Raw genomic sequence first — 11,347 nt, 5'->3', positions numbered from 1 at the left:
AAGCTCTCTTATTGGAAAAGTGTCAACAAACATTGCAAATGTTACACAGCTGAGTCTATAGGAGGCCTTATGGGTCTGACGGTTCTTGATGACTGGCTTCCTTGTGTTCCTCTCCTCCCTCCACTTTCTCTACTTCCTCTTCTCTCACTGTATGATTGGTATGAAGGAGGGATGAAGACTGTTGTGGGTCTGGACGAGACGGGCAGCATGTACGCACGTCTGGTACGTCCCGTCATTTTGGTTGGGGGTCTTATGAGTTGTTTATTGAATCTGAGGAAGAAAAAAGGTACCAATTTAACCACATATTCATTGCACCCCCGTATTTAGCTTGTTTCCACGTACAGTAGATGTATACTGTGTGACGGGTCAGACCTTTTGGGGAATGACTCTTTCCCAGAGAAATAGCACATGACTGCACTTCCACATATAACCAGACACGAACCTCCCCAACCAATGAAGAGAGCGGCACCGAGCTCATACCTGAGAAATAAAAGGCACATATTTTAAAGGACCACATCATAACCGCTTTCCTTTTTAACATTTTTAATTCTTTATCGAGTTACACAGATGATTAAGAATCAATTGATGAACAATTTATTTTAAGTAATTTTAATGAAATGAAATGAAATGGTATTAATGTTGAATTACATTTCTATTTCATTGAACATAAGTCTACCACTAGCTTAAGTCTATTTTGCAATTGAGAGTACGTTTACACGACAACGAAGTACTAAAAATGTCTTACGTCTACGTCGTGTGCCACACATTTTTTAAATAACTATTTGTTAAAATAACATTGCACTGAAATAACATGTGAAATTGACCCTTAAAAAAGTGTTTTACACAGTCACTTAATTTAAAAAGCCAACTGTCACTTTCTCTTATTTCACTGGCTGCTTTGTCAATGCAAATTACTGTCTTAGAATCTTACGGCCAATCACACTGCACCAGGGTTTTGTCGGATCAGTGTGTTACTCCTGTCAGTGTGTGTTGGCGTCTGTTGCAGTTTGTATGTTGAATCAGCGTTTGTCGGGTCTTGGAATGTCTGAAAAATGTTGTACTGTAATCTGGTGATTGTCCACGTTGGTCGACGTCTGTCAGTGCAGTGTGAATTGGCCGTTAGAATTAAAGTTTTCTTTTGCATTGCTTTTGCCTATCTATCTATCTATCTATCTATCTATCTATCTATCTATCTATCTATCTATCTATCTATCTATCTATCCATCCATCCATCCATCCATCCATCCATCCATTTTGATAAACTGTTTTTTTTTTTTTTTCATGATCCAAGGATCAATTCTGTCTCAGAAGACCAAAAGATATTTGATTCCTCATTATATGACCCCTATAAGCCCTTTGGTACATCATGACATGTATTTATTTAAAAAAAAATAAACATATATATAATGAACACTTTCAAAGTTAGACATACAGTAATATGACAAACACAACTGTCATAATTACGTACTTTGTTTGTAAGTAATATGGATCCACAAATTCTGAACGTGCTTTTTCTCCCCACCAGGAGTAGACTATCATACCACTGAACCCTGCAAAACAGACATCGGTTAATGAAACTCAATTTATGCTTTATGCAAAAATTATTATGAAGGAACATTCATACCGGATGCCATGTACGTCAATGCTGCTGCGAATGTAACTCTGGCGTTGGCGAGTTCAGAGCCTCCAATTTTGGTGCATTTCATCCCAATGAGGGCAAGCACAGCTCCCCAGAACCCAAAGATCACAGAGACCACAGACAGAGCCCTGGACACATGGAGGAAAACTAACAACCACACAAAGAGAGCATATTAATATTCACCAAACACATGACAGCATCTCCTCCCGATTGAGAAAGATCATAATATTATCTATCAACTTGGCTGCATTTATTAGATTAAAAATGCAGTAATATTATGAAATATTATACAATTTGAAATAACAGTTTTTATAATAATATATTTTGAAATTATGTTTTTCTTCCTTCGATGGTAAAGCTGAATTTTTCAGCATAATTTCTCCAGTCTTCAGTGTCACATGATCCTTCACAAATCATTTTAATATGCTGATTTGCTGCTCAAGAAATTCTTACTATCAATGCTGATAACGGTTTTGCTGCTTAATGTTTTTGCTGAAAAAATATTAAAATAAAAATAAAAGTAAGCTTTTATTTAACACTTTTTCCTAGTCATCTTAATGGCAAAAAGTTTCCCAATCAACCTGCATTCACCCTATATATATATTATTTTTTTTAAATAGATTTTACTGAGAGCATGAGCCATTTATTAAAATGAATCAATTTCTCAGTTTGAAGAGTGATTCAATATCATTACGATAAGGTTTCATTTGTTAACATAACATATAACAATGAACAATATATCTACAACATTCATTAATACTTATTAATGTTAATCTCAACGTTTACGAATACTTTTTAAGATCAAAAGTTGTATTTGTTAACATTAGTTAATGCACTGTGAACTAACATGAAAATGAACATTTTTATTAAGCACCATTAACAAAGGTTAATAAATGATGTAAATATATATTGCTCATTGCTAGTCCATGTTAATTCGTTAACTAATGTTAACAAGTGAGACCTTATTATAAAGTGTAAGCAGTGATTCCTCACCAGACAGGTCCATCATGGAAGGGTAGTATTTACAGTCAGATACTCCTGTGGTGTCTGAAACACAGTCCATCCAGAGGTTGGAATAGTAATTCCCGGTGGTCAGAACCACAGAGCTGACCTCAGAGAAGACCCAGTACTCAATGGCCAGAGTAGAACAGATCAACACCCAGCCACACAGACAGGACACAAAGCAGCCGATCTCCACATACATCGCCACTGTTCGCTGCCTCATGCTGCCGGCTTCATGCGACGGATGAATGGAAGAAAAGTTAAAAGAGCGATGGAAAGACAGTTCCCTGAACTGCTGAGAAGTTTCAAGTCAACATGGAATAAAATTACATGGTGGTGTGTGTCCCTCAAGGACATCTTCCTCCCGTCTTGGTATCTGAACCCAGTGCATCCACAATGCTTTTTCGGCACATTACAGCTTAAAACTGGTAAAACTACATTGTTTCACCTCATAAGCAATTTCGCATTCCATGAGTTCTATCAAATCTCTGAATCTGACAACCAGGGTCACAAGTCCCTAAAAGGACATCACTTGTCCTTTCCCAGGACATCATTTGTGATAAAGGAAACAGAAACGAAACGATGAAAAATTAAAGGATGTGTGGAAAATTTGGGTTTTCACCTGTTTTATCATATTTTCAGGCCAGAAGTCTGATAGTTTATAAATGTAAAAGATTTAAGGTTTTGTTCATGTCCACAGTAAAAACAGTATACTAGTGGAGGACCTGTGTGTGTTCGGCTAGGTATTCAATATCATATTGGTCGAGTGTTCTTCTTAAATAAGATATTTATCTTCTATATACAGGCTTATATAACATAAGTTATAAAATATTGCTGTAGATCTGCACGTACAGGGAAAGTGATGCTGTTTATGTATAAACAACATACAGCAATGTTGTAGAAAAGGAAACAAAGCTAGTGAAACTGCTCAATTCTGTAGTTTTAGTTGTAGTTTATTGTTTACTTTATTTAGTAATTTTACTGCTTCAACTAATTTCAGTTTGTTGCCAAAGCAACATTTCTCATTTTTGTTTAGTTCAAATTTATTTTCTAATATTTATATTTTATTTCAGCTCTATTTCAATTAACAAAAATGATTTTAATAGTTTTATTTTTAACGAATAATGATAATGATAAGACCCCTAGACCTATACTTGCATTGCACTGGAGAAGAGAAGAAAATGGATAAATAAAAAAACGTTTGTTTAAAACATCTTTAAAATGTTTTATTGTCTTCTTGCATTGCTTTTTTACATCCACAAACTCCACAAAACATAAAATGAATAGTAGTTTTGACAAAGCACAAACTGTTGTTCCACATTTCACATTTCATTGTAAGTCATGGGTAATATGCTCTCTGCAAATATTTGATCTACTTTTCTCAATGAATGAATGAAACATCAAAAATATATATTTTTTTTTTACATTTTTGCTCAAAAAGATTCCAGGCAGCATGTCATTTTACACAATTTTCAGTTCATGTTACAAAAATGCATGCATTTAAATCCATAATTTGGAGAGTTCCTTGAGATTTGAATTAACACTGTGTTTATTTGTAGGGGGCGCAATTGTTATGAGCTAATAAAGGAAAAATGATCTAGAGAACTATGTTGAACATTGCAGTTCCCTTTTGAAGTGGAACTTCAACACTGCGTCTTAGTGTTGATGCTGGTAACGCCATCAGCGTGACCGGTGTCTGAAGCACGAGTACATACATGCCAATATTCATTGACAGGTCAGCGCCCGTGCATATAAAAGATGCCTGAGTTACACCTCATCACCTTTTTTGTCTTCAGGAAGTTCATTAGAAAGTGCGTGCCTATAAATATATATATATATATATACACTCAAAAAAATAACTCATTGGACAAACTCAATTTAATTGAGGGCAGGATTTCCACCCAATAAATATGTATAGCCCCAACTCATAAAAAACTAATTCATGCAATGAAATGTAATTAAGTTGGTCCAACTAAATTATGACCAACTTAAACAAGTTGGTCCAACTCAATTATGACCAACTTAAACAAGTTGGTCCAACTCAATTATGACCAACTTAAACGAGTTGGTCCAACTCAATTTTGGATGTGTCATACCTAAGAAGGCCTTGAATCATTTTTTTGAGTGTATATACAGTATTCTATACATATATACTGTATATTCCAATCCAATTCATCTCCCTCAACCTCCAACCTTCCTGACCTGTCGTAGGATAACTGGAGACTGGGTAAGAAGGCAAGCCACTCGTGTCCCCCCTCCGAGAAGTAAAGGGGCAGAGGAGGTGCGAGGCCAGGAGTCGTCAAGACCTCAGGGAAGGGATCGACAAAAAGTGGACAGAAAAACAACAAGACTGATGAAAAAAAACACTGAAAACAGATTTTGTTCAAAGAAAAACAAGAATCAGAAATTGCTCCCCTGTTTTATATTACACGCTGAAAGCCGTGTTTTCGACATACTTTTTGATTTAGTTAGGATGAGCATATGTCTGAGGACATCCTGTCCCCTTCACCTGCCCCCCAAGGTGAGAGTAGCATTGGTCAGTGGCTGTGAGCAGAGGTAAATTACCTTTGGCATTTCTCTCTTGCTCCGCTCTGATATCCAAAAAGTACCTTTCTCCAACTACCTCTCTTCCTTATTCTCCCATATGTTAGGGTCTAAAGTAGAATTGTATACTTCCCTGTGGCTGGTTGCTTGGTTTCCACCCTCTCCAGTTGTTAATTGGAGTTTTAAGTATAGGCTAAACGCTCCCTTAAGACAGATACCTTCTTAGGGTTGAGGCAAGCAAAATGAAAATATGGGAGGCAGTCTGCAAGTATTCTTCCATTTCACTTACCTCCCTCCCCATCTATGGTTGGATTTGAAGTAGAGATATGTGCTCACCTTAGGGTGGGGATATAGCCATACCTACTATAGTGTGGCATTTTAATTCTCTACCTATAGCAGGTTTTGGAAGTGCCTTTACTCAAGTCAGTGTATGATCTTGGTAAAGGAGAATTGAAGTAGGTTGCATATGCGTCCTATTCTCTTCTTTGCCGCTCTCCCCAATCATAATTGGCTAGGGATATGTTCTCTTCCTGGGATGGGTAGCAATACTGAAGGTGGTAGCTGGGACAGAGTAGAGATGGACTGCATTTTAGAAAAACAAGTAGCAGTTCACTCTTTGTCCAGCGCCTTTCTCAGTATTTCAGTCTGATAGCACCGATTACTGAGGTTTTCAGGACCTCGCAGGCTCCCATTGGTAGACTGCTCCCTAAGAGGCATGCCAGAGAGGTGATGTTGTGTATTCCCCTGCAGCTCTGCTTGGGGCTCTAGGCTGAGGCCTGTCCCGCAGAGACAGGGAGTAAGGTGCACTAGCATTTGTGCACTCTGACTTTAGGGAGTGATGCCACTATTCAAGGCACATAGGATGCGCCCTTGGGGTTGACGCGCTCTTGACTCCGGCCTAGGCCCGTAGAGTCATTTAGTGCTATGCCCACTCTGCTTGTACATAATCACAGCTCAGTGAGGCAGGCATTCCTTCAGCATAATTGGTATTGGTTGCCTAAAGCATCAACAAGACGCAGCATTGAAGTTCCACTTCGAAAGGGAACGTCTCAGGTTTCGAATGCAACCAGGTTCCCTGAGAAGAGGATAGAGATGCTGCGTCTCGTTGCCATGCCTCAGGCTTGCCTGCGCGTCTCCTTCAAACAAAATAATTTTATACGCACATGCGCTCCGTGTGTGACGTCACAGACTGCCATCTGCCAATGAATATTGGCTTGTACACATGCTTCAGACACCATTCATACTGACGTCGTTCCCTTTAAAGACGCAGCGTCTCATTCCCCTTCTCAGTTAATCGGGTTGCATATGCAACCTGAGACGTTTTAACTGGTTAGAAGTCATTTCCAATGTGTTTTTTCCTGAACCAGGGTTTTTTTCGGATCCAATAATCTAAGGCTAAGCTCAATGTTTCAGAGGTAAGAGTTCTTGCTGAAGAGATGTGTAGTGGCTCCAGATGGTGAGGACACTTTCTTGCTGTTTAAATGTAATCTGCTGATCATTGAGGGCCGTGTGGATCTCACTGACCGTGACACTTCTGATCTGACAGAGCCTCTTGATTTATCAGAGTGTCGCGATCTTGAGAGACGTCCAGTTCTGGAGGTGGTATTTGATGGAACATTTGACGAAGGTGATGTTTCAGACTTTGAGGAGAGCTCAGATATGGCTGATATGTTGGATTTTGTAGAGAGTTCAGATATGATGGAAATATTTGCGTGAGAAGAACGTAAGACATTGCTCTCCACAACAGGAACGCTGAGAGCTGGTGCACTGAGGACAAACATTTTAATATTAAAATATAAAAGGAATAATGTCATCTTCCCATAGCTTTCCTTACAATGACAATGAGCAATACCAAACCAACATAAACCAACAATTAAAGTACTCCATATGACCTACACTCTACGTGAAATCAAGGTTTTCACAAATAAATCATGATTCAGCTTTCTTACTAAAAAGTATTTTAAATGTATGAAAAAAACGTTGGCATTGTTTGAGGATCTTGCTTGCTGTCTTTATAGAGCGTCATATGTTTGCTGAGAGTGAAAGGCTACAAAGGAAAGGGTGTGCGGAAAGTCCTTATTGGGTGTGTTTTATGCAGAGGACTGTCTTTGGGAACGCAGACACTCATTTAAAATACACCAAAAATCATTAACATTAGAACAAGTTAGGAACAAATTAATTTGCGTGCGAATGTGTAAGGTGGAAATCTTTCGTGAGAAGTTCCCCTGTGCAATTATTATTGAATGAGACTTTTAAAGTAATATGATAACTTTTTGTAAAAACAAAAAAGGCAGTTCAATATTAACAGAAAGTCTGCCCTCAGTTGGGTAATGTTACAAATGTTGTAAATGATGGAGTGAGGCACAATTTTTTAATTGGAAGATGGACGCAATTGAGATTTAAGAGCAAATTTCGTCCATTTCATCATGTTAATGTATCGTATAGCTTTGTTATACTTACGCACATGTCATATGGACTATTTTCAATATACTTTTATGGGGTAACACTTTACAATAAAGGTATATGAATAATCATGTACTAATACCTGAATTAAAGGAAAATTCTGTCATAATTTACTCATCCTCAAGTTGTTCCAAACCTGTATACATTTCTTTGTTCTGCTATACACAAAGGAAGATATTTGGAAGAATGTTTGTAACCAAGCAGATCTCGCCCCCCATTGACCACCATATTATTTTATTCCTACAATGGTATTCAATGGGGGGCGAGATCTGCTTGGTTACAAACATTCTGAGGAATCGGTTCCCAAAAAAAGAACCAAACCAGAAACATGCACTAAGCCTAAGATCAGGGGAACATTGCTGGTATCAGTACAGTTCACTGTCCATGCAGACACAGGCCATGATGATACCATACCTCAACTCTCTGACTTTTTGAAAAGCCGCACAACATCACTGAACTGGGCTGAATACTAGTTGTACTAGTACATGTGTATTTGATAGGAAGTTTATGATGATAAATCATTAGTTGAATTTAGTAAGTAGTTCACAGTGAATTAATTCTGATGTGCCCCCAAGTAAATTAATGACAAAATAATGCATTAACAGAAGATGAGCTAATGTCAGTGTATAATGAGTTAGTAATGATGTGCCCCTCAAAGAAAAGTCATGACACAATGACGCACTTACAAATCATTAACTAAAATGTGAGTAAACATACACTAAGAGTGCCATCCTTATTCCTTTAAACCACCAGTACAAAAACCAAAGATAAAAATAATTTTTAGTTGTTTTATGTAATTAAACATTATGGACTCAAAAGAAAGCCCAAACATACCTGTTAAGACACACAAGGTACGGTACATGTAAAATAGGGCGCGTCCATAAGCTAATGCTAATCGAAGCATATACATTTAAATGACAAGAAATACAGTTAATTACAGTACATTACTCCCTGAAAAATCCCAATACAACACACATGCAAACATGTCTTTAATTATTAATTCGGTTTAGTAAAGCAGTCCACATTGATTAGATTAAAACGCCAGTATAGTTAGAGCGAGGCTGTGCCTGTGAGGGATAGACTTAGCCTACCGTGTTTTCAATGGCATACGCTATAAAAAGCTGTTTAAAGCTCCTGCTAGATCACTTATAATTTTCCAAAGCTCATGTTGAGCTTTTTGCCTATTAAATCACGTTTAATTCAAAGTCAGAGTAGTCCTACTTCTTATTCATTCTTATGGAGCCTGATTGGTTTAGTTTACCCCTAAATGTTAATTAAGTAGCGTTAGCGTCAATTACCATTAACTATCAAACATGCACTAACATGTAGTTAAGGCTGCTGTTATTAATGCATGAATCGTTATGACTCCTGTCGTAGTTAAGGATCGCTCTTCATTGGTTCATGATTCATATCTTCACTAATCATGAGTTCATGTTAAAGTATTAATTCAGGAATTAGTACATGATTATTCAATTCAACCTGTAAAGTGTTAACCCTTTAAGGGTGTTGTTTTGTGTTCTTGGATTTTGGCCTTGTTGTTGATGCATGAAGATTCTCCACTTATGATGCATGAAAAAAAAAACCATTATATTTTTAGCACTACCAATTTGCCGCACAAGAAAGCCCTTATTTGTTGCAGCAATTTATAGTTTTCTATGTTAAATATAGATAGTTTGCACTTTACACTGGCACGTCTAAAAATATTATGTTTTTTTTATTTATTATTATTTGTATTATTCTGAGGTTGAACACTTACCTGCTGTGTGTCTGAGACCAGACCTTGCGGACTGAAACTAGGAAGAAAATCCCTCCAGTGATCTGAAAAGCACATCCTGTCCATCCAAGGAACAATGGAGTTCCCAAGTCAAATCTGAAATATTACCACATTTAAATATGATACATTAATTAAATATATTTAATAAATTAAATATACAACACAACCAGTAAATTAAATATTGAAAAGAAAATATATTTGCAAAATTAATTCTGATTGATTGTGATTTCAGGAAACGTACAGTATAAGACTACAAGGATAGATAAAACAGGATCAGGTGCTTGATATACTTACTCCAATCCATCAAATCTAGGGTTGAAAAACTCTGCAGAAACACTGTGAGCGTAAACTCCATAACCAGAGGCAGCCAGCATACCTTAGAGAACAGACTCAGTAAAATACGTGTAAACCTAATTTACCATGGTTCTGCTGTATTTTACAAAGAAATTTACCGCTGGTTACATGACAGATGCCTCCTGTGAACACAGATCGGTTCTTCTCCTTGTCTTTTCCTCCAATGTAAGTGCATTCCATCCCTACGAGACTCAGGATAAATCCCAGCATTCCGACAGCCATCCCGGACATCAGCAGAGCCCTCACGATCTGAAGGTAACCTGAACATTCAAGATCCAAAAGAACTTATTATAATACTATCTATCCATCCATCCATCCATCCATCCATCCATCCATCGATAGTGGCAAAAAAGTGATGTTTTTAAAGACCCTACAAGTTTGATTAAACCATCAAAATATGAGGAAAATATTCAATATATTTAAAAAATATTTAAATATGACAAAATTATCAGACAAAATTATTTGGCCCCCCAAAAAAAAAAAAAAAAAAAAGCAAACTACAGCTTTTATTTGACTACCCCCCCCCCCCCCCCCCCCCCCCCCCCAAAAAAAATGCATCGAAAAATTAAAAAGCTCACAGGAAAAAGTTGAACATAATCAATTATTTATGTTTAATTGGTTCTCTCTTGTTTTTGCATGTGTTCATAATTTTTTTTTTTATGGCAGCCTGGCCAAAAATGATGTCTGCACAATTTAGCATGTTTCATTGCATTATCACAAATAAAACAATTGACTCCAAGCACAACTACACAATCCTCTTACAAAATCACAATACTCACTAATTTTCCTAGACCGGACATCACTTTTGCCCTCCACTGAGATTTCAGAGCACATTAAATGAATGTATTTTGTCTATTTTTTCATTATAGCCATTAAAAGAATTGTACATGTAGATTCAAAGACTCTAATAATGCCCATACCTTCCACGGACCACAGCACAGGGAAGTCGTAGCAGTTGGATGTGGAAGTGGAGTCCGTGAAGCAGGCCCTCCACAGACTGGACCAGTACCAGCCCACTGATATGATGGCGCTCCCACCCTGCCCCCCGATTGAGGAGATCTTCCAGCCTTCCATGGCCATGGAGCAGGAGACAAAGATCCAGCCCAGAAGCGCTAACAGGAATCCCCAGATCTGCATAGCACGGATCTTCATCTTTGCTCTGGTTCACACTCCAAGACGTCTATCTGATCGACCTACCTCACACTTTGTAGCCTTTCTTAGTCCTCAACACTGTGTCACTTCCAGCATCTCTCTGCCTGTCATTTGCATTATCATGTCAGTCTGTGATCCATAAAACTGTTTCCTCATGAGGATCTCTTGCTCTATCAGGCCAGTAAACTCACTTCTGTTTTGTGCTGATGTGAATGTTTGACTCTCCATGTTCCCAGGGTCTTGTTTGTAAGTTTATGGAGGACAGAGAGAATGCTTACCTCGGTTTTCAGCTCATATTTCATAAACGAGAGGACACACTACATGCAGGCGGACAGTCATTTTAAACCCCTTATTCATCATTATCTTAATTTCTAGAAACACAGCACAGGGGCCTTGTTAAAAAAAAAAAAAAAAATAGA

At 37.7% G+C, this 11,347-nt stretch overlaps 2 protein-coding genes across 2 annotated transcripts; both read right to left on the bottom strand.

Moving 5' to 3' along the window:
* Nucleotides 1-41: 41 nt before the first annotated feature.
* LOC309513875 (claudin-10-like) lies at nt 42-3,020 on the bottom strand (the record flags this gene model as incomplete). Its single annotated transcript, XM_082189965.1, has 5 exons — nt 2,633-3,020; nt 1,625-1,786; nt 1,469-1,550; nt 373-480; nt 42-270 (listed from the first exon to the last, which is right to left on the bottom strand). The coding sequence occupies exons 1-5, from the start codon at nt 2,862-2,864 to the stop codon at nt 42-44; spliced, it is 813 nt and encodes a 270-aa protein (XP_082046091.1). The 5' UTR covers nt 2,865-3,020.
* A 1,496-nt stretch (nt 3,021-4,516) lies between these two features.
* cldn10e (claudin 10e) lies at nt 4,517-11,121 on the bottom strand. Its single transcript, XM_082189964.1, has 5 exons — nt 10,697-11,121; nt 9,875-10,036; nt 9,717-9,798; nt 9,405-9,518; nt 4,517-6,952 (listed from the first exon to the last, which is right to left on the bottom strand). Exons 1-5 carry the CDS (start codon nt 10,926-10,928, stop codon nt 6,595-6,597), a joined length of 948 nt encoding a protein of 315 aa, XP_082046090.1. The 5' UTR covers nt 10,929-11,121; the 3' UTR covers nt 4,517-6,594.
* Nucleotides 11,122-11,347: the final 226 nt, after the last annotated feature.

Source organism: Leuciscus leuciscus (assembly GCF_965113295.1).
Source record: "Leuciscus leuciscus genome assembly, chromosome: 14".
Taxonomy (NCBI): domain Eukaryota; kingdom Metazoa; phylum Chordata; class Actinopteri; order Cypriniformes; family Leuciscidae; genus Leuciscus; species Leuciscus leuciscus.
This window is presented reverse-complemented; position numbering and strand designations above follow the sequence as displayed.

Excerpts from the sequence above, each read along its gene's own strand:
- cldn10e (XM_082189964.1), bottom strand. The coding sequence starts at position 10,928 with ATGAAGATCCGTGCTATGCAGATCTGGGGATTCCTGTTAGCGCTTCTG. Across the intron at positions 10,037-10,696 it reads TGTGCTGTGGTCCGTGGAAG|GTTACCTTCAGATCGTGAGG; the intron begins GTATGGGCATTA and ends TTGAATGTTCAG. Across the intron at positions 6,953-9,404 it reads TGGTCTCAGACACACAGCAG|TGCACCAGCTCTCAGCGTTC; the intron begins GTAAGTGTTCAA and ends GTTTGTCCTCAG.